Source organism: Pezoporus flaviventris, unplaced genomic scaffold, assembly GCF_033815535.1.
Source record: "Pezoporus flaviventris isolate CSIRO_AGI_PZ_B2104156 unplaced genomic scaffold, CSIRO_AGI_Pfla_v1 ptg000079l, whole genome shotgun sequence".
Taxonomy (NCBI): Eukaryota; Metazoa; Chordata; class Aves; order Psittaciformes; family Psittacidae; genus Pezoporus; species Pezoporus flaviventris.
In genome coordinates, this window is record NW_026892627.1 from 1,558,930 (window position 1) to 1,582,423 (window position 23,494).

The window sequence follows — 23,494 nt, forward strand, 5'->3', positions numbered from 1 at the left end:
TCTCAGGAAGTATCCATAAAACCTATCTGGGTGATGGGGGGAGACTGGTCTTGGCCACAAGAAATGTCTCATGCACTAAGAAAGGTGCATGAAAGCCAGCATGGTTTCACTAAGGGGAAATCCTACCTGTCCAATTTGGTGGCCTTCTATGATAGGGCTACAGAACTGATGGACAGGGGTAGAGCAGTTGATGTCCTCTACCTGGACTTGTGTAAAGCGTTTGACAATGTCCCACACGACATCCTTGTCTCTAAATTGGAGAGACATCAATTTGATGGATGGACCACTCAATGGATAAAGAACTGGCTGGATGGCCGCACGCAAAGAGTTGTGGTCAATGGCTCAATGTCCGGCTGGAGACCAGTAACAAGTGGTGTCCCTCAGGGATCAGCGTTGGGACCGGTTTTGTTTTGGGATTGAGTGTGCCCTCAGCAAGTTTGCCGATGACACCAAGCTGTGTGGTTCGGTTGATACGCTGGAGGGAAGGAATGCCATCCAGAGGGACCTTGATACACTTGTGAGGTGGGCTTATGCCAACCTCATAAAATTTAACCATGACAAGTGCAAGGTCCTACACCTGGGTTGGAGCAATCCCAGGCACAGCTACAGGTTGGACAGAGTAGAGATCCAGAGCAGCCCTGCAGAGAAGGACTTGGGGGTGCTGGTCAGTGAGAAAATGAACATGAGCTGGCTTCAGAGTGTGTTCACAGCCCAGAAAGCCAACCGTATCCTGGGCTGCATCAAAAGAAGCATGACCAGCAGGTCGAAGGAGGTGATCCTGCCCCTCTACTCTGCTCTTGTGAGACCTCACCTGAAGTATTGTATGCAGTTCTGGTATCCTCAACATAAAAAGGACATGGAACTGTTGGAACAAGTCCAGAGGAGGGCCATGAGAATGATCAGGGGACTGGAGCACCTCCCATATGAAGATAGGCTGGCAAAGTTGGGGCTGTTCAGCTTGGAGAAGAGAAGATTGTGTGGAGACCTCATAGCAGCCTTCCAGTATCTGAAGGGGAGCTATAGGGATGCTGGGGAGGAACTCTTCATTAGGGACTGTAGTGACAGGACAAGGGGTAACGGGTTAAAACTTAAACAGGGGAAGTTTAGATTGGATATAAGGAGGAAATTCTTTCCTGTTAGGGTGGTGAGGCACTGGAATGGGTTGCCCAGGGAGGTTGTGAATGCTCCTTCCCTGGCAGTGTTCAAGGCCAGGTTGGATGAAGCCTTGGGTGTCATGGTTTAGTGTGAGGTGTCCCTGCCCATGGCAGGGGGATTGGAACTAGATGATCTTAAGGTCTTTTCCAACCCTAACTATTCTATGATTCTATGTAGCTGATTCCTGCTCTCTGTCCTCCTTCAGTGAGTCTCTGGCCTATCTGTAGCTTCCCTTTCTTCTCTTTCGTATCTCCACATGCCAGATACCTCTGGCTATCAGATTGCTGTGATCCACTGCCAGGATGCTTCTGGCACAGCTTCCCAAGGAGTGGGAAGAGGGCCCCAGCAGTGAAGCTGGGGTTGTGCCATCCTGCTCAAGCATTCAGAAGATCCCTGGTAAAAGTCACTGTCCTCCTGCAGTCAACCACTGCAGACCTTTGGGCCACTCCCCAGCTGGGCTGCTTTGCAGCTCAAAAGACTCAGGCAATTAAGTACTTGTTTATCTCACAGGTAACACTTCTCTGCTCCAACTCAGACAAATTTTCATGTTGTTTTCAGAGCCAGAAGGGTTATGATCATTCTGCTACAATGAAAGAACACCTTTTAATTATTATTATGCAGTTTTCTGGAAACTTATCTGTCCAGCTAACCACCGAAAGGCTCAAGGTTTCAGGTAACTTTGCATAGAGCAAAGTTCTGAGCTAAAAGATGACAGCTTGGTACTAACATAGCAAAGTAAATTCCTTTTTGTCTGGATTTCTGCCCCCCTGCATGTTATAGCATTTCCTATGGAATCAGGAGAGACTGCCTCAGGCAGTTTTCATCTTATCAAGTCTTCAGAGTAAGAATTAGAATTGCTTTACTGAGCAGTAAGAATATTAGTCGTGTAACACCATGTGGTATGGTGTTCCAGGTGAGCTTGTCTTCGGATGTGATGCGGGACTTGATGTGATTGCAGAGGTGTGGGCATCTTCCCACAGTGTTTGTAAACCATCTGTACTTTCCAAAGTTCAGAGAGCAATGTAGCACCCTGACTGCTGGATAGCAGCTATGGCCAGATGGGTGGGCATCCTCACTCATTGCTGTGCCCTCAGAGCTGAAGCAAGTACCACAGGTTAGATGGAGAGGGACATACCTTGAAATGGTGACTGTCCCCACCATGACCATCTAGCTCTCCTGCCTTGGCAGCCTAATCTTCTGTGCTGTGTAGGACAGGGGGAGGATGGGGGACCAGTTGGTGCAGCTCATGATGCACAGTTTCAGCACCACCTTGTTGCAGCTGGTGTTTGTCCAACAGGCTAAGAAACTGGTACAGCTTGACTAACAGGCAAAAGGAGACATGTTACTTTTGGGTACTTTTTGGTCCTTGGATCAGGACCAATGTTTGGTTCCTTATGCTGATGGCCAGTATGATCCTGTTTGGTTTTGTCCCTTTCCAGCACTTCCTTACTCTAAAGAGGACCAGGTGCTACCTGGTGAAGGCCATCAGCCAACAGCTACTGGCTGTCCAGGGTCTTGTCAATGCCTTGGGTGACCTTGCACTTCTGTAACTTCAAAGCTGTACCAAATCCCTGCTGATGATGGATGTTTGGCAGCACCGGTGCTAAGAACTGGGTCTACCATAGACCAGGTACTGCATGGACATGTCACTGTAGACACACCAGCATCAACTCTTGTCTAACAGAGGAGAGCGTAAGTGGAGTGGACTTGCCAAAGGTCATGTAAGCAGCTGGGGAAATGGTATCTAGGTCATCTGGCTGCTCAGCTAAGGCTGAAATGTCTAGACTGTGTGCACTTCATAGAATCATAAATTGTTTGGGTTGAAAAGAGACCTTTAGGACCATCGAGCCCAAGCATTAACCCAGCACTGCCAAGTCCACCACTAAACCACGTCACTAAAAGCCACATCTACACATCTTTTAAATCCCTCCAGGGATGGCAATACCCCCTTCCCTGGACAGCCTGTTCTAGTGCTTGGCAACCCTTTTGGGGAATAATTTCTTTTTCCTAATATCCAATCTAACCCTCCCCTGGTGAAACTTGAGGCCATTTCTTCTTGTCCTATTGCTTGTTACTTGGGAGAAGAGACTGGCTCCCACCTCACTACAACCTCCTTTCAGGTAGTTATAGAGAGTGATAAGGTCTCCCCTGAACCTCCTTTTCTCCAGGCTAAACTCCTCCAGTTCCCTTAACCATTCCCTGTCAGACTTGTGCTCCAGACCCTTCACCATCTTTGTTGCTCTTTTCTCGACATGCTCCAGCAACTCAATGTATTTTTTGCAGTAAGGAGCCTAAAACGGAACACAGGATTCAAAGTGTGGCCTCATCAGTGCCGAGCACAGGGGGACAATTACTTCCCTCATACTGCTGGCCAAACTTTTTCTGATACAAGACAAGATGCTGTTGTCCTTTTTGTCAATGCTGTGACATTTAGTTTGCATCTGAGCTCTCTGACTCTAAGACTGGAGACTGTAGGAAGTGCCAGTCTCTTAGCTTTCTATGGGGTTTTCCTTCATAAGGGATACAGTGTGGTAAGGAAAGATGTTAAGTACATATTATTATCTGCTTCCATGCCTTTTCTCCTGTGCTTGCCCTGTGTCTGCCCTGCGTCTGCTCTGCTTGTGGCTATTCTTATGCTTCAATCTGTCCCTGGTCTTGTCTGACTGTCATCTCTATCGGTCGTGGACAGAAATACAGGAACATGACTGTTTGCAAAGCCTGTTACCTAATTCTTCTGTGCATCCTAACATGAGTCTGGAGAAGTTCTATAATTGTTTTATTTCTGTACTGGTTTACTGCTGAATGGTAGCTCAGATGACGAAAGCATGCCTGTACCCATTGTTGATCCCAGTTTCTCATTCCTTGTTTTCTAATCACTCCTGCCTTGAATGCCTCTCTTACCCTTTAGGGTAAAAGCTTGTGTTGCCTCAGTGAAAAGAATCAGGACAAGTTTGATTATCAAGAAGATTGTGAAACTTCTTTTGCATGAGATATGAATAATTGCACACTTAGCCCCTGTTTCCATGCATAGTTTCCCAATGGCATGCACAAACACCATGCTTCTGGGCTTGCAAGGCACTTGAGTTAAAGAAGTACTTGTCTGGAGCAAACATCCACCTCTACGTTACAGTCTCCTGAGTAAGTGAATCTGAGTACTTGTTGCTCCTGTCTGGGGTGGGTACTGTGTCAGATCCTTAGCTGTCAAAAGCATAACAGATTCAGTGAGGTTCCAGCTGCTATGACTGCCCTATCCCTTTTTTTTTTTTTTTTTGAGGAAAAAAGTATTTTTCTCACATCTTCGAACAGCCTCTCCCTGTGGGTAAGCAGGAGCCAAGGTTTCTTTGGGCAATGTTTTGGGAATGAGAAGCTGTAGACTGCTTGTTGCTGCTCTTGGGCATGCTTCAGTAACACTGTATAGGAGCTGGCATAGCCATGGTTATTCTTGTAACTGAGTGAGTCATAAAGCAGTTATTTCCAGAACGGTTGGTTCTTGTTACATGGGGTGGTGTTGCTCTGGTAGATGTGCTGGCCAACAGAGGTGACTTGGCATCACTGGCCCCAGAACTCAAGATTTTGCCTGGGACCTAGTTTCAGTAAAGGAACATGGACTATATAGAGGCTTTGGTTAGAAAAGCCAAAACAAATGCTCCTTGATGGAAAAGGCAACTTGATTTGGGGAAGCTGTATTTGAAAGAAATTATGAAGTTGGTGAAACACTCTACAGTGAGGGTGGTGAGGCCCTGGCATAGGTTGCCCAGAGAAGCTGTGGCTGCCCCATCCCTGGCAGTGTTCAAGGGCAGGCTGGAAGGGACTTGGAACACCCTGATCTAGTGGAAGGTGTCCCTGCCCATGGTAGAGGGGGTGGAACTAGATGATCTTTTAAAGTCCCTTCCAACCCAAACCATTCTGTGTTTCTATAAAAGGGAACATTTTCTCATGAGGTACAAGTTAGGGTGAGATTTGGTGGAGGCTTCTCTTCTTACGTCTAAAACCCCTAAGGGGGAGGAGCAAGGTGAGCTCCTTGGAGTTTTCTTGATTATACCTACTTTGGACTTCTAGAGGGCTAAATGCTTTTACAGATAGTAAGCAACAATTTCATTAATAACAAATTTCAGACAATGAGAGAGAGACCTAGAGTGACAGGGAAGATTTCCAAAGACTTCTGTAGAAAACCACTGTGTTTATTTAATAAAAGCTGTTAGTAGAAGAAACTTAGTTCTGACAAAACTCCAGGCATGGACTCCTTAACTCAAAAAGAAAAGCTGCATCTGTCAACGTGCCCCTGATTTTTTTGTTGTTATTGTTGTTTATTTTTTTACAACAGAAGGTCTCTCAGGTCTCACTTTCTTATTTTAATTCTACTTCTGAAACCAACAAAATTTCCCAAGTTAAAAACAGGACTTTTTGTCTTCAGGTTGGTCAGGACCAAAACTTAGGTATTTGCAAAATATGCCCTTGGGTATGCTCTCCCCCATCTTCAAATCAAAGCAGGTTAGGAAGCAATTGCAATATTATGTTTACAAGATGAGAAGCGTGTCTCATACACAGCCTTAGCTGCTCTTCAAACATCTGTGTCCTCAGCACTGTCCTGTCTACTGCAGGAATATTTTGGACAGCAGAGCACTATTGACACTTAAAAATTTTATCAGCCTTTGTCTTAAGAAATACTGTCTAATACAATACAATACAATATGGATGATGGATCATGCCGTTTCTCACCCTTCATATCCAACACAGACCTAATCTGGTCTTGAAGGCTGGAGGTCAAGGGATGTCAAGTAACAGCAAATCACTGTCATATTTTTGCCCAGTATTTTAAGGTAAAGCAACAAGAATTCATGCTGTAACCTGTGGCAATCTGGTAACTGTTATACAACTGACCTGCCTATGCAATGAAGACAGGTTAGAGGATGGTGGTAAATAGCATGGTCTGGCAAGCTGGAGGTCCTATCTATCTCTGTTGAGGTCAACATGTAGAGGGCAGGAATGTGAAGCTGTTCAGAGGAAGATGAAGCAAATTTCTGTCTGTCTAGTTTGCCGCATCCAAAGGAGCAAGGGTGATTAGAGCTGGGTAGAAGCTCAGAAAAAGAAAACCAGCAAATGAATAGTTGCATACATGAAAAATGGGTTGCATGGATCATGACTTGCCTTGTCCACATCCAGAAGGAATGTTTCTGATCTGAAATGCAGAGGTGCAAACATCAGGTCTTGGGGCTTCTGCTGCTGCTCATTTGGGTTAAGGCTGAGAAGCAGCCTGGAGGTCTTAGACCAAAGATGATACTTGTGCAAATTCTGAGAATTTCAGGAAAACTAGCTGAGTGACTGGAAACAGAATTCTGATGAGGAAATACAAGCAAAAGATGTGTTCCCAAACAAACTGTGTGTCAGCACAGTTTTAACACAGCTTTACCAGACTGGAGTTAAAAAGAATAGTGGGGGTGAAACATGAATCTGAAACATGCACAAAAAGCCACTTTACCAAAACTGTACAGAAATAAAGCACAAAGCTGAGCTTGAGGCCCAGACCCAAATGCACTCTGTAGGTTGAACCAGAAGACATTAGATGTTCCAGTGTTTAAAGGGTGGCTACAAAGAAAATGGAGACTCCCTTCTTACAAGGAATCATATGGAAAAGACAAAGGGTAATGGGCACAAGTTACTCCTGGGGGGATTCTGACTGGATACAAGAGTAAAATTTTTCACAATGAGGACAATCAGCCACTTGGAATAATCTCCTCAAGGAAGTGGTGGACTCCTCAGTGTTGGAGATACTTAAGATTCAGATGGACCGCATGCTGGGTCATCTAGTCTAGGTCATGCTTTACCCGGAAATGTTGGACTAGATGATCTTTGAGGTCTCTTCCAACCTGCAGTTCTATGATTCTGTAAAATGAAGGTGGGTTCTGCAGTGTCAATCGCAGCACGGAGCAGAGTTCATAGGCCATTCATGCAATGCCAAAGGGGAGCTGGTGATCCCCAAAACTTTGTGTGCAATAAGAAAATGCTCAGCAGTGGAATCTCTGAAACCTTCCCCTCTGTCTGAATGGTAGGCACTCTCATAAATTCTGCCAAGGAGCAATCTCCATCCATATAGGGTTTGGAGCCTGGAAAGTTCTGGGATCAAGCACCTATGCAAAGACTTTGAAAAGACTTGAGATGTGTGTCAACCATCTAGTGCCTTGTGGGAAGAGTGCTTTCTCAGGATGTGGAAAATCCAATTTTATTCTGAATTTTGGACTGAAATAAAAAGGACTGTAATTGTGCTAACGTCCTAATCACCATCTCTTTGACTTCACAGCTTGCGGAGCAGGTAGGAGGCCGGCAGTGAGCTCATTGTGTACTCATCCTTTCCATTCCCTGGCTGCATGCTTTCCTGGTATTGTTCCCTGCTGTGTATAGGGTTGCTGCTCTGCCTGCTTGTGTAGTGTAAACCATTATGCTGAGGCAGACAGTGAGCCCGTCCTCCTCTGAAAAGACCCCAGGAATCCAGGAAAGTGGGAAGGAAGTCAACACAACAGAAATTCTCCAAACAAAAGGTGATTGAGGCATCTCTTGTCTCCTGTTACACCCTGAGCATCCTCACTATAGAAATGGACTTGTCCTGATCCCTCCGGCTGCAGTAAGTTCCAGTAGTTTGTAAAAGTTGTTTAAATCATACAGCTGGGGAGGAGGCAGGCTGCTGAGTCGTAACATGTCAGAGAGCCTGGAAAAAAATGGGGCTTTGTTAGTTCATTTCAGCATGCTTTGAAGCAGAAGGGGAGGGCATGGAGCTTTTGTTGGGCAGCATATCTACTTTTTCTGGTGCGGAGAGCAAGCACATGGTGGCGGCGGCTGCATTGACAGAATGCCTGTGTCAATTTGCTGTAACTGAGCATCAACTGGAAAAATGCTTCTGTGCTTTAGGAGGTGGGGTGGTGGGTGAGCTCCAGTAGATGGGTCAGGGAGGATGCCAGGCCCTCCTGATAGACAGACTTGGGGGTTTGGGGTTTGGTTTTAATCTTTTTTTAGAAGGAAAATAAATGGTTACTGCTGGCTGAAGTGTAGGAGAGGACAGACTTTGCATGCATGACGTGCAGGCTGTCACACGCTTCCAGCAGCAGGCTCTGAATAGGAGGAAATGTCCCATTTCCCAGGGTTTTCGTCTGTGAGCTGTGGCAAGTGCAGAAGTCTCACAAGAGGAGAGACTGGCAGAACAAGGAGCAAAAGCACAGGACCTTCATTTGGCAAACTGCCATGGGCACGAACTGTAGGTGAAAAGGGATTAGAGCTGAGAAATGCCGCTGCAGAAAGGAAAACGCATCCTGTCCTTTTTCCTTTAAGTTTGCTGTATTTTAAGTTTTCCTGACACACAAGCTGCAAGAGCAAAGATCACAAAATTTCTTATCCTTTTAGAACAGGCAAATAACAAGCAATTTCTTTAGAAATCCTATTTGCATGGGTTTCGTAACTGTCTCTCTGGGCTCTGTGGGTGTCTCATCTAATGAACAGGCCCAGATCTGTGTTTCAGCAAACGAGGCGGCCAGACGTGGGAGGGAAAGGTGGGAGGGGAGACCGGTGGCTCCGGGAGCACTGAGTATTTCAAGACTTGGAAGCTCAGAGGAGCTGCTGCATTGCATTTACTACTGGGGAATTCTAATTGGCTGCCTTATGCAAGGTACGTTGCTCTACACGATGGTTATTTTGGGGTTCCGTGACCAGTGTTTGTTGGTTGGTTGTTTTCCCATTGGTCTGAGGCTCGTTTTTATGCTTAGCTGTGTACCACAAGAGGGTTGTAAGATCAGCTTTAGCAGGCTGAAGGGATTATTGAAGGTAATATGCTATCAGTAAACATCCTAAAGTTTCTGAGTGTTTTCTACAGGTAGAAATTCTACCTGTGCAAGTGAGCAAAGGTGTGGAGTGCATTTTCCTGGAGAGAAACATGCACTATTATGCACCACTGTATTTATCTACTTTATTGAGACAGCACACTGGCCTTGAATAAAAAAACGTACCTTGTCTTCAAAGTATTTAATTTAATTTCCAGTAAGGTCTATACTTGAGGCATTAAATCTTTTGCTTACTTTCACGTTGGGTGTTCCAGAAGAAGATGCTGGAGAAGCGTGTGCATGCGTGGTCCCTCTCCTGCAGGCAGCTGCCTGATCCTGGGTGTGTTGAGGCTTGCTCCTGTGTCGAGGGAGGGATTTTTCACCCATGCCAGGCAAGCAGGCAGCCTCACCTGGTAACACAAGCTTGATGAAGTAAGGCTGGAAACTGCATTTGTGCTGGGGTTGCACAGCTTGCCTGGTGGAGTAAAGAAACCAATACCCAACTAATTAGTCAGGGTGAGAGAAGCTGATAAGCTCATTAGGGTTTTTGCAAGGGAGGGAAGTGGTCAAATGCTTGCAGGTGTCCTAGGTGTTAAGTGAAAAGTCTGGGTCAAAGGCCCAATTATAGGGGAACAGTAACATACTTAAGACTCCCAGAAAGTAACAAACAGCTAGATGTTTAGAGCCTGAGGAGGAGGAGCTTCAGTTCACAGGAGGGACTCTTAAACTTTAGCTTAGTTTAATTTGGACCTGAACCAAAGCTGTGTCTCTTTGTCTGTGGAGATTTCCGATGTCCTGAAAGCTTGCTAGACCTTGCAACAGCTCTCTGAACTTCATAGTTTCATTACTGCTACTGCAATGACTTCAATTCCCAATGCGATGAAAGATATTTGAAGAGCTGCAAGGAAATGAGGCATAATTGTCTTTCAAGATCCTACCTTTAATTTAGTAATGCTTTTTGGATGCAAGCAATGCAACCAAGTTCAAGAGGAACAAGATAAATTGAGGGACAACAGGTCCATACTAGGAATAGGGTTGCATCTTTTGAGATCCCTAATGCAACAGTTGGTTGTTGAGTGAATACAAGAAGAATAAACCTCAAAAAGTGGCTAAGCTTATGTTTGTTCTCTAAATAACAGCTCTTATTCTTACTGCCAGACTATCTGGACCACTGGCCAGACAGACTGGGTCGGGTATTGTTTACATTCCTCTTGAATTGGAAAGGGCTCATGCAAAGTACTTTGGGCTGAACAAACAGGAATTTTCTTGTAAAACAGTTTTGTCATAGATTCTGGGCAGCTCTTCAGGTCATCAGAAGTCCTGAGTTTTAGAACTCAGCGCACCTCAGTGAACCGTGGTGTCTTGGAATGATGAACGGAGGTTAGGAAGCACCAGCAACTCTTGGAAAGTCTGTTTTGTCTCCAGTGGATTATAATCTGTCTTCCAAGAGCACCTAAAGGTTTTGATGTGACACTAGAAGCTTCCTGCTATACTCAGTCTTCTGTAAAGGCCTTGGGCACTAGAAGAAACAGGAGTTAAAATTTGGCAGTTTATTCAGGGTGATTGTGGATGTCCTGGATGTGAGTTTAAGTGACCCAAATGGAAAGGAGAGGAAGGCTGGGTGCAGGGATTAAACTGATCCAAGCAAGTCTGTCTTTTTTTTCTCCATTCCTGTTCCTTTGTACTTTCTTCAGTCCTGCCCTATTTCTGGCAGGTATTGGAAATGCTATGAAGTGCCTAAGATTAGCATGGGTCACTTGATAGGGCAGCTCTGGGAAGTTTTGTAAGTGGCATTTTGTAGTAGTATGTTGTTAGCTTTAGGTCTTGCCTCTAGGGTTAGCGAATATTTGTGAGATGGGAGGAAAGGTAAGTAGTGGTGTTGAAGGGCGGCTAGAGAATTGATCCAGAACTTCACTTCTGAACATTTGGTGGAGCCAGCCATCTCGAAAGTGGCTATTGTCACCATTCTGTGGTGGTTTTCTGTCTTTTAGAACTTGACCCCATCTGTGAAGCAGTTCTACCACCACTCCTGTTGTCCCAAGGGACACTCCTCTGATAGAGTTTGTGCATCTGGGTTTGTTTCTAGGCTGTAATTTAGACTCTGATACTCAGGGTCTGGCTCAAAACTGCTTCAATGTAGATGGTGATACATTTTCTAAATGCCAAATTTGTAGCTCCCTGTCTCTTTTCTTGTTTGGGTTTGGGTTTTTTTGAGGCTATGCTGAAACGCCATTTGCTTCAGAAAAGCAGAGTAAGCATATTGGGAGTATGAGGTCAAGGGAGAGGAGCTTCTGCTCCCAAAGCTGGTACCAGAGCTGTGACGCAAAAATTGTCCCTAGCTGTTATCTTTAGTCTTTACCATATTTCTACTCCAGTGGAAAATTATTGAGTTCTCTCTTCTCATGATCTCCTTTCCTTTGTTGCCTCTAAACAACCTGTGGTTGTTTCATTTGTGGCTTGGAGTTTCACCTAGTAACCCCAAGTTATTCTGTGTTGTGTAAGAATTGCTGGGTCAGAATAGTTATGCTTCTGTATGCATAAGCTGCTTGTAAGTGATAACAATAATGGGAGCTACAAGGACATGGGGGATTAAACCACTAAGTAAACATCATCTCATCTGTGGGCCTTATCACACTTGCCTTGTCATTTGCAAAGACTGAACGATATCTTTACTTGTGGTGAGAGTGATTTTTCATTAGCTTTAGTTGTCAACAAGTAAAGGATCTTATTTGAGCTATTTAATTCTGTATCTCCTGAGAGAGACCAGGTACTCCCAAAGGTCTGCTCATCTCACTAAGGCTGGCTTAAATTGGTTACAAAGGATGTCTGGGGTAAGTAGTTGTCCTGATTTCAGTTCGGATAAAGTAATTTATTATTATATCAGCCTTCAGACACCCAGAAAAGGCAGATGGATTCTGTCCTTTTTGAAATCAACTAGGGGTTTATGTTTGTTTTTATTGTGCTCAGGGGTGAACTTCCTAAGGAAGGGGCATGTGCTTCCCACTTGAGTTTGGGGAAGAAAGAGAAAAGCTGGGTCAAATAAGGCTTGTGTAAAGCCTCTGCATTCCCAGTTTCTGCAAAATAAAGGAGGAAAACACACTCCCCTCCCCCACATAGCTTCCTGTTTTTCTGTGTTGAAGGTGGACAAAGACAAAAAGACTGCAAGAAAAAAATTCTCCTTGAGCTGAAAAATCAATTGCTGTAACTTCAGTGCTTTCTGACCAGAGTACTGAATGCTTGTTTGACCTTTTGTAAGCTCCCGGTCACATACTACTATCCTAAATTTGCTGAGATTTTAATGTGGTCGGCATTTTGACAGCTTGCTTTGACAGCTTGCATTTTGACTCTTCTTTCAGTGTTTGGGGTCCTGCCATGCAGGTGACCAACAATTTTGAGTGGTGCATAAAATCAGCAATAAAAGCCAGGCTATCCTACCTCTTATAATGCAGAACACTGGAGAAGAACACCACAAAAAGTGGAAAGGGTTGTAGTAATACTTCGTCCATGTTTGCTTTTTGCCTCCTCAGGGACTTCCTGAGGTGGAGCTGATGCCTTTTTTTTTTTTTTTTTTTTCTGTCCTGGTAAAGAAAATGTTGAGCCATGCCTGCTTTCTTCATGTGGCTGGCATTGGCACACTCCCTGTATCCCATACTAAAGCCTAATCCAAGTAACTGCTACCTCCGTCCTTCTCTTCCTCCTTTTTATGCTGCTAAGGGCTGTCTTAGGATTTGTGGGTTTATTGTCTTTCTGCTCTCTTTATTCCCAATTACCTCTTAACTCTCACATTGTGTGTTTGTCTGCTTATGAGGTTGCTCGAGTAAGTTGAGCTCTAATTCATCCCTAGTCATGACCATTTGAGGCTTGACAAGAGCAGAGTCTGAATGAGCAAATTTGCTCCAGCGTGTTGGTGTTGGTTAAACAAAGTCTGGAATTGTTTTTCCACATGACAGAATGGTCTTTGTACCAGCCTGAATGCAGACTCAGCTGGAGCGTGACATGTGAGGGAATGGATGTCGGTTGGGAATACAATTACAATGCATGAGGATACTTTGCACTAAGAGAAAATCAGCAAAGGTTGGGACAGAAAGAGGAGCAATGTCTTGGCATTGGCTACCAGAGTTTGCCCCCATGGCCTAAAGAGCTCCTGAGTTTATGGACTCTGAACTGGCACTAACTGAATGAGGAGATCCCACCCTGCTCCTAGGCATGTTTAAGTGATGGTACCTTAAACTATACTGGGGAAGGATTCAGGACAAAAAGTAATCTGGCAAAGAAAGCTAGGGTCCTTGGTCTGTGCTCAAATAGTCTTTCCTTTCCATTTGCACCTCTTAAGACCAACTGTTAATGCTAATCAATCTCCTCCTCAGTCTATCAATAAATTTTTAACAAGTTCACCTACTAATTTCCACGGGAGAAACTCCCTACTGGCAGGTTTTGCTCAGAGATGTGTATTATTCTGCCTGGTACAGTGCATCCATTACAGATACACACTTGCTTGAGGAAAGACAATGCTCATTCAGAGGGTGAGTGAGTGATTAAGAGCAAGGGAGGAATTTTGGGCATCTAGAAGATTTCAAATGTTTTAGGCTGCTGCAAAATGGAGGGGCATTTCCCAGTCCAAGTCTAAGTGCCCAAGCTCTATTTTGCATTCTTAGACAGTTTTAGATGCTTTAGTTAGAAGCAACACCATCACTGGCATGAGAGAAAGCGAAAAACAAAATCTGAGGAAGAGTTTCAAATTTCTTCTGACAAAGAAATATCTTTAGTTACCTCTTGGCTTCCATTTGGAATGCTTTTACTTCTGAACCAGAGCTTGAAATAAAGCAGCTTTATCCTTGCTGCTGCAAAGATGATGTACTCACTTGACATGGGCTATAGTAGGAAGGTACCTCTTCAGCTGCAAGGCAGCAATAAATTGACAGTCTTTCAAAGGGCAGGGAAGGGAAAACTTGGCTTGTTTGAAGACTGTATGTAACAAAGTGATGGGCTGGTCCCATTTCTGAGGCAGTTAGTAGTATATAGACTATTAACTGCAAATATGGAGGAGATTGGAAGGGCTGCAAAGGCGCAATACCTTTTAGGGTGAATGATGCGGGGAAAGGGAAGAGTTTAAGGAGGGGAGGGGCTACAGCAAATGTGGTTGCGGCACTTAACATCCCACCTGATTGAGTTAAAATGCCCTAAGCATCCCCTAGATTGGGCATAGCTCATGATAGTTTTCTTCCCTCTGATAAGTGTTTTTGTTGGCTGGTAATCTTAAATTTAGCACAGAGGGGGATTCACAAGAGGAAGATGGATAATGAATAGTCATTCTGTGGATGTCCAGTTTGTTCCTTAATGTACAGGAGCTGATAAGATTGTTTGACTATATATGTTTCCATGAGAAACCTTGTGTCACATCCAAAATATATGGGGCTTTCCAGATATTTTCCTGGTGGAACAGCTGCCTCAAAGCAGAAACGGGTTCTATACAAAGGTGACATTGAGCCTCAGCATTCCACCAAAATGTCTCTTTGCTTGGTTTCCTATCTGTTCCAAATACCCTTCTAGCAATTTTCTGAAACTGGGTATAACAACCTGATATGATTCCTTGCAACATGTATTCTCTTGCTGAAATATTCATTTAGCAGCTGAGACCCTTTTGAGGATGAATGTACCTCTGGATGACCCAGGCTCCTCACATCTATTGGATGCTCAGCAACCACTTGGGCTGGTGTTAGCTGCTGCATCACCATTTTACCATTTCTGTTTCCCTCATTGCCATGCTGGCAGAAAGGCCAAGAACATGATAAGCCACAGAGATCTGGTGACTCCTACAGAAGTTGTTTCTCAAGGTCTTTTTCCTGTTTCTACATAAATACCATTATGTGTGTTAGAGGTCCCTTCTGTTATTATGGACCTGTGCTGTACAGCTTTCTTGTACCTTCATTTAAGGAGAATAAACAGATGTGTCTGATACTTCGGAAAATGTTTTGCTAAGGAGATCTCATTTCTCATGGCAGCCTGAAGCAGGCTGGTGGTGGCTGTTTTGGTTTGCCAATGGAAGCCTCTTGGGGCATCTTCAAGGCTGTAGACTTTCTGATTTTGTACATAAGACAGGTGCTGTCATGCAGCGTGCAGCTAGCAGACCCTTCATTGGAGGTGCATCTCGTTCAGTTCTGGCCATCAGGTGTGCACCATCCTCAAAGTCTTTACTCTCTAGCAACAGAGCCACGCATGAAGAGCAAAATAAAACCTTATGAACAGGCTTCAGAGTGGCTGTGCTCAAGCTTGCCCTGCCCTGAATGGAGCAAACACAGAATTGCAAAACCCCCAAGTCACATGAAAGCTGTGTCCAAGCTAAGGGAAGCCAGCACATGACAGCCCCAGGTTGCTGCTCAGTGCTCCCATCGCTCAGCAGCACTGCAGTTTGCATTCAGTTTTTCATACATGTGAATGTACAGCATGACCCCCACGTGCCCTTGCATGTTCCCAGTTGTTTCCTTTGCCCTCTGTGGCTGAGCCAGTGTTGATTTTGTTCTCTAGCTGATTAAATCCAAAGTTTTTTTTTTCCTGACTCGGCAAGAATATAAATGTGCAAATACTGTTCTTGCAGAATTGATGGGGAAATCCTGGAAATGCTATCTGAAAGTTGTGTTTTCCTTATTGGGTGATGTGAATATGGCAACTTAAGTCTTTTTATGGTACTGGAAGGGCTGTTTTGAAAGCTTACTGGTGCTGCTCATCCATTCAGTAAGTGACCCTTAACTGTTGTGTTCAGGCTGGAAGTAGCCTAAAGATTTTCACAGAAAGGGTGAGAACATGTTTTTTTTCTTTTTAGATACCACCAAACCAGAACCACTGAGTTAAATTTGTATCAGGTTATGATGGAAAAGAGTATCCAAATGCTTCTGTGTTTTTGCAGAGTTGGCTTAGGTGTCTGTTCAGTATTGCTGCTGCAGTGGTTTCTTAGCCCATGTCCTGCATCCAGAAAGTCCTTTGTGGTTATCCCGTAAGGTTTGAGCTGAGGTCTTCATGGGTAATAGACCCTCAATGAATGAGGACTGTAGATGGGCAGGAGGCAGAGCATGGGACTAGCTGACCAGTTGGGACCAGTTGGAGGGGGCGTCCACATCAGTAGGTCCCTGGCTCTGTTGCCTTCACTGGAAGGGCCAGGAGGAGTTTGGATTCCAGCTTTTTGACCTGTTCACATGCCTACAGCTTTCCTCTGGTGTGAATTGCAGTGTTCCTGCAAAAAGTAGCCTTATGGTCATGCAGACCTTGATGTATGAAAACTTGCAAACTGATGAGATTATGGAATTTTTTAATGCTTCCTATTTTTCAGAGAAGTGAAATTTAAGAGGCAGTGGTTACTAAGGAGAAAACATTGTCATTCATCTGCAGTCAGTTTTGTCTGGTTCTGAACAACCACTTAAAACCACACCAGCTAACTGTTAAACTGCAAAGTGTTCCTTGTTCTATGACATAGTTTCAGCCCAAACTCCAGGATGACCTGGAGTGGGAATTCCTAAGCAGAATTTGGTGGTTTTAGGGAGCTCAATCTCTTATTTAGCAAGGAATCCACCCACATGTGAAGCTTAAAAATGAGACGTTCCCACCCAACTTAGTCACCCCACCCAGGTGACCTTTTGACAGCTCACGCTAAGATGCTTGAGGTATTTATTCCTGTAAAGTACAAAGGCTTCTATGTCTAACTTCCCAAAATCTCAACATAAGGAGAATGAATCTCACCTATTGTTTGTAGCAGCTGGGGTAGAAGTTCAAGATAGAGTATACCACAAGCAGATAGCTTCAGTTCAGCTCTTCCTGAAAACAATCTAAAGACTATATTTACATCTTCGTTAGTAAATAAATGCAGTCTATCCCATAGCTAAGTAGTTACTGCATAAGCTATACATAGCAAACTTCTCCTTACCTCCCAGACCAGCACAATTATGTGCAAGCTACCTGTTTCAAATGGTCCCTGGACTGCATCCTGGGAATTCTGGGAGAGGTACAGCTGGCACACAGCAAAACTGTGCCAAATTCTCTGCCACTAATTTAGCAACGTAAATCTTTGTGTCATATCCTTGTTTGCTTACTAGTGTGAACGTAGCCTTTAAGCGTGTGCTATAGCCATGGTAGAGAGAGGATAAATGTGGACAAACCATATTCAGTCACTTGAGTTTTCTGGTTTGCTTCATGAAGTTAAAAGAATCTCAGAGTTTTGTATGTTTATCACCATTAGTAACGGTGATAATTCAGTATCAGAATCAACTGATTCTGCTCATAGTATCTCCGCCACTTGGCCTTTTTCCAGAGCAGTGTCTTATGACGTGTTTTTAGTTGGCTGTGTTCACTTCCTCTGATTTCTTTTGGGAGGCAGGGCTGGGAAGGAGGAAGCTACTGGAGTTTGCTCACTTGGGTTTGCTGGCTTTGTTGTTAAATGCTGCCCACTTCCACTTTACGCAAGCTTTCCTTGTTGACGCAGCATTTGTGACATATAACCAGCAGTGCAGCGTCTTACTTGGAGGATTGGATGTGTGGGTATGGCTGGCACAGCTCTACAGCTCCATACTACAGCTTGTAGTGCCAAAAAATGTGGACAGAGGCACTGGAGCAAAAAACTGGTGAGAGATATGGGAAGAGATGCTCTGCTTCATCCTTTGCTGCCTTGTACTTCAGGGATTATTGTCTTTTTTTCTGGGAGAATGCATCTGGCACTGAGCAGCATTAACACATATAAGAAATGTAGGGCCTTTTCCAGTCATGTGGAAGAGGTAATGCGGACCACCTGAGAAGATCTTCAATTTAGGGCATCAGGAAAATGGGCTGTTGCCTCTGTTGTCTTCCATGACACTGGCTTGTGTTGAGCTGTTTGATTTCTGTATCCTCTTTCAACATTTTCAAATGCTTTGGGGACAGGAATTACACCTGTCTGTGCTGTCAAGGCAAGAAAGGCTGGTTGTTTGCAATGAGCACTGAAGCCTTGTTAGATGGATTCTCCTGCTAGGGAGTTTATGTGTATTTTCTGTGTTGTGTCCAGGACATGTGCACAGCTGAAGCAACTGCATCTCTGCTCCACGTGGAAGAAACCTTCTCAGCATGCCTGGCACGGATAGATGCTCTCATCCTCAAGCCTCTACTCCAGGCAGGTAGGTCAGAGAAGACTACTTTTTTTGTCTGTAGTCCTAGCCTTGAGTCATTGGCATAGCTATGAAGTGATTTGTAATTAAAACTCAGCAGCTGAGGACTTGCTAGAGGCTGTTTTGCTAGAGTGAGTGGTATGTAAAGATATTTGATTTAAGATGGTGAGCCCTTAAGTATGGCTATGGCCTTTCATTTAAGCTTAGGACTGTGGTTTCTGTTTATTTAGAGGCTGATCCAGATTCTAACCAGTGTCAACCTGCTGTGAGGCTTGTTTCCAGCATGGTACCCAAAAATCCAAACTGCATGTCACATATGCAACCCCTAATCAATGCCTGTTCTGCTTCCCTGCTCTTGGTCCATGGTCATGTCTGTGTTTGAAGGTAAAACTTGTGGGTGCAGGTTCTGAGCTGGCAGTAAATCAGAGCAGCTCCACTGAAATAACAAATTCATATAAATATTCATAAGCCTGTCTGGCCAAAAGTGGTATGACTGGATTAGGACCATAGCGTGGTTCCCTCTTACATCACTGCCTTTTTGGTGTAGCCTCCAAGGAGATTGGGAACAGCCCTTCAGGCCAGGGACAGAAAATTTTCTGCTGGTGCTCATGTCTGAGCCTCTTGGTCTGCCCTGACCACATGCCCCACAAGAATGTGAAGGACAAAGCCTTAGCATGTGTAGCCCATGCAATTACTCATAGGGACACAACCCTAAATAATCTTCATCTCCTTCCTCCCTGTCATTGTTTTCCTACAAGAATGTATATCCTTTACACTGAAAAACTGGAATGAGTATTATATGTAGGCAATGTTTTCCACAAGATTTCTTGGAGTTGGGGGTTTCTGAGAGCCTTTTTCTTCCATCTTTTTGTCAAAGAGCCTACTGACCAGAAGGGAAAGGAGAACTTAAAGCTCTTCCTGCTCATGAATGACCAATTTCAAGCTCTCTGGAACCTCACAGAAGAAAATTACCGGATTCTGAAACAGAAATGTAGCACCTCTGAGGCATTCTGCATCCAGGATATTTACACTGTCTGGAAAGGAGACCTGTTTCTAAACCTCTACATCCAGTAAGTACAGAAGCATTTTCAGTAGCTGAAGGGACCAAATTACCAAATTTATCAACTTGTAGGTTGGTGCAATTAATTTGTACATTTAATTTGTTCAGTCTTGTCCACTAGTGTTCAGTCATTAGGTCAGTGAAGTGGTTTCATTCGCTGCTCACGACAGTGCTGTGCAGACAGCATAGTAAGTAGCCCTTTTTGTAGCTGTGAGAATGCTTGAAACCAGGACAATGCTTGTACGAGAATATTTTCTTACAAATATAGGTTTTTTTAATGCATCTTAAAAGCGGGAAGAGGATAGGGGGTAGAATTTGTGTCTGGGTCATTTGTGAAAGTGAAGCCTGAGCTGTCATCAGGGAACAGAAAGATGTGTTTAAAGGACTCAGCAGGGACATGGACAGAAGATGTCACCAGGCACAGTTCCTATTTTGTGTTTGTGCCACAGTTTTATGCTTTTGGGAAGGATATGATGTGTATGAGCAAGTGATGGATGTAGTGTGATGAGAAAAACATAGTGCCCCATTGCTCTTTCTGTAATTAACTACATCTGTTCCCCATCTGTCTGTAATGCAAAACAAAATGTTTACCAAAAGCACTGCAGTGTATATAACCTGTGTTGATGTCCTAGAGAGAAAGCTGTCATTTGTGGACATCTGAGATGACATAAAAATCAGACAGTATTCAATCCTTCATTCCTCATGTTGACCATAAAGGTGGCCAAGCCAATACAGATGGGCTTGTACCGTCTGTGCAGTTTGGCACCCACACACGAGAGATGGGCATACTGACTTCTGAGCGTTGCTGTTCATATAGTCTTGGTTTTGATGGTTTTATGCATGTGGGGTGAGGAGGAAGGAGGACTGCTTTATATTTTGTTTTTACTTGGCATCATTTAAAAAAAGTGATGTACAAGGTTTGCCTTTATATGAATGGGGTTTGGAGCAGTGTGTGTTGCTCATTTGGGAACTGATTCAATGAATTAAAACTGATTTGCTTTAGGCATGTGAAAGATGAAAACTTGTGCTGAGGTTTCAGATGACATAAAGAAAAGCTTATCTTAAGATCTAATTTCCCCTCACTTCAAAATTAAAACCTGTTTTTGTTGTGTGTCATGCAAAGAAAAGGCTGGTTCCTACCCACCTCTGCTGACTCACTCTGTGCAGTCCTGATCCTAACAGTGTCTCGTCCTTATTGGAGTAATATAGAACAAAGCAGAACTGATGTTTATGGGCCTGAAAATCAGCAGCAAATGCATGTCCCTGAAAAATGTAAATAGTGATAATTAGTCTGGGCATTTTCTTAACTTACCTGGAAACAATACTGGGAGAAAGTGTATTTGCTGACAAAATACGGCTCGATCTCCCCCTAGTGTGAGATGAGATACACTGGCGTGGGACACCTTGACTTTAATTTACCATTAGTAATACAGGCCTGCTACTTTTACTTCAACCAGTGGAAATTCATACATCTGACGCTGATCTTAAGCTCATCACCCGTAGGTTAGCTTTCCAGGACAGTTGTGTAAGCTTACTTCTGCTTCTGCTAAGTACCAGGATGATTTAAACCTCCTGTATTGCAAAAATCAACCCCAACCAGACAGTTACAGCAAGGAGCTGGTAAAGGAGGCAAAAGGGGACTCAGCCAAGGTGAAAATATGGTAGCTATGTATCTCTGTGCCTTCCTTGGAAAGGTGGACCTGACATGACATTTTCAAATTAGATTCTTCCATTTATCACTTAAGCCTTTTAGCTAATGTGCACCTCTAACTCAACTCATGTTTCTGTGTGCTTGTTTGTTTTTTTTCTTGCCAACAGATATTTTGTCACTTTTGCAAACTACGTTGTAGTCCACGGCTTTGAACATGCCACAAAGAGCAAAAGGTCAGTGGGATGAAAAATGCTTGTTGAAGGGGCTGATAGGAACACAATGATATTGTAGGGTTAAGACAATTTTAAGGTTAAGCCAGAGCAAGCAGCACCTTGCACAGCACCTCACCGTGATCTCTCTTCATGGTTCAGTGCCTCTGTTCTGAACTGGCCATACTGGTTGTTTCTGCCATCTTCTGAGACTGTGGCAGTAGCTGTCTGAAGGCTTCCTCTACATATCTGTCCCCATCTCTTTCTAACCATGCCCAACTCCTTTTGTAGGTGAGGAAACCTGTAAATGTGGAATTTGGAGGATTCAGATAAGGGGTGGGACCTGAGAAGGGGTGATGTGGGAATCTGGCAGATTTCCACTGCTTGTCCCAGATGTTGTCAGATTCTCATGAAAATAGCAAATGAAAATATGAATGCTAGATGTGAGCAGATTCACAGCTGCTTTATCCATGTCATCCTCTTGGTGTGCAAACTATTGTGAAAGTCATGCCATATTCTGTCCACCTGCAGGGGTGGTTCCTATTTGCAGAGACAGCTGGGCCAGAGGAAGGATGGATGGTGCTCATTTGCCTCATTTCTGTGTGTTTGGTGTACAGATATATTTGCACTATGTTATCTCCTTCTCTCTCAAGTCTTTCTATACCCTCTTTGGGGGTGAGTTTGCATATAAATTTAGGGAGGTAAGGAGAGGAAATTTGCAGAAAAAAACATTTAATGAACTTTGCCTTAATTCACTATCTTGCAGTGAAGCCTGGAAGCACCATAAGACAGTGCTGAAACAATTCCTCACAGACTTCACCTCCGAGACCTCCATGTCACTGGCTTTATATACTGTTCTTCACAAACCTATCCGAGATCATATAATGCAATATATACTGCTCCTTACCAAGCTGAATGAGGTTCTCAAAGAGGTAGGAAGTTTCTACATGATGTTACTTGACTGGCTTATGCTAACACTTATGCTTGTGGGGCTTGGTGGGGCTTTGGTGTTGGTGTCAGTGAATCCAAAGCAGGCTGGAAGGAAACTTTTTTCCAGTGGACATCTGCAGTGGTAGTAACCAGCACCAGTGGAGTGCAGCCCACCTGAAGGTCTCAAAGTAACAAAAGTGGCTGCTCCAGCATAGTACAAGCTACTCACCATATAAAGAACCTGCAAAGGGTCAAGTAACCGCCCTAAGGTTGCGCACTTCTGCTGGTCGCAAAGATAATGGTAGGTTTGGGATGCTTTCCTAGGCTAGCTTTGGGAGAGGGCTGGATGATAAATTCTCATTAGCCGCTTGGATTCAGAGCTGCTGAAGTTGTTCTGCATCCGTAGCCCAGAGGGTAATGTCCTGCACAGGCGTGCCGGAAGCATTGCTCAAGCCCTGCCTTCTTTTATCAGGGCTCTGAAAAGGACGTGGTTACCAGTGCCATCAAGGAATACATGAAGCTTGAGTCTTTCATCAGCCAAGTCCTGGATGAAGCTTGTTTTACCAAGTCCTTATGGAAATCCTTGGGCTACAAATTCACAGTGAGTTACGGATGTAGAAAGTGGCTTGATGGGGGAGCACTTTTAGAGGTCTTCCACTTCTACTTACCCATGGAGAAAATTTAATATGGATCAAGAATTTGAGGCTTGGCTTGAAGCCAACAGAGCAGGGCAGTGTGGAAGCCTTGGAGAAACCTTATGGTCACTGGGTGCTCTAGATGTTGAGTGCTGTGTCCACTTATGTTGTTACTGTCAGCTTGTGCCACTAGTCAGAAGACTTCTGCAGGAACTGTTGACTTGATTTGTCCTTTCCCAAATCCTGATGTTTCCTGATGCTTTTGGTCCTTCATCTTGACCTCTGTGGTTCCCTCTGCAGGACATGCTCTGTGTACCTGAAAGGAGGCTGCTGGAAGATAGCAAAAATCTTCCTATCTCTGCCAGCACAAATCGATCAGACCGGATCTTGCTCTTTGATGATGTCCTTGTGCTGATTCAGGCAAGTCTGCAGTCTTTCAAAGGGATTGGAAGGGCAGTGCAGATAAATGACAGTAAAATTCATGTTTCTTTGATGCTGAAAATGAAACATATCTTGACTCTTGGCAAAACCTTGTCTCAGATCCATGCACCTGTGGTTTGCATTGGAGAATAAAAGAAAGCCTAATGAAGGAGGACTAGGGAAGCATCCACATATTTTTTTTTTTCCCTGATAAATGTATGCTATCCAGCCACCACAGGCACTTTTCTAGTAATGCAAGCCCATGCCTGCATATGAATCAGTTGACTTCTGTCCTTGTTTATGCAAAGGGGGGCTGTTGGTCAAAGATACATACAGTAAGCACTCTTGCATGGGAATAAACATGATCTTTCATTGTTGACTGTGCTAGTGGCATATGAGCAGAAGTTGCAGGAGTTCTTGGGGCTATTTCGGGGATTTGGGGCCTGGGTGTGAGGCAGACAGGGAGTGTCTACGGTCACAGATAGCTAGATGAATAACATGTGT

General features: G+C 44.1%; 1 protein-coding gene across 4 annotated transcripts in view; it reads left to right on the forward strand.

Annotated features, from left to right (window-relative positions):
- The window catches only part of ALS2CL (ALS2 C-terminal like), a 47,292-nt gene that overhangs the window by 1,062 nt on the left and 22,736 nt on the right, over nt 1-23,494 (forward strand). The window contains exons 1-7 of one of the 4 annotated variants that reach the window (XM_061474405.1): nt 7,636-7,774; nt 17,986-18,094; nt 18,963-19,155; nt 20,964-21,029; nt 21,772-21,937; nt 22,408-22,536; nt 22,871-22,996. In XM_061474405.1, the coding sequence (XP_061330389.1) occupies nt 17,989-18,094; nt 18,963-19,155; nt 20,964-21,029; nt 21,772-21,937; nt 22,408-22,536; nt 22,871-22,996 (786 nt within the window). In that variant the 5' untranslated portion in view covers nt 7,636-7,774; nt 17,986-17,988. Of the gene's footprint in view, nt 1-7,635; nt 7,775-8,655; nt 8,810-17,473; nt 17,570-17,985; nt 18,095-18,962; nt 19,156-20,963; nt 21,030-21,771; nt 21,938-22,407; nt 22,537-22,870; nt 22,997-23,494 lie in introns of those variants that run through there. The other 3 variants (XM_061474404.1, XM_061474402.1, XM_061474403.1) reach the window with 3 other exon arrangements.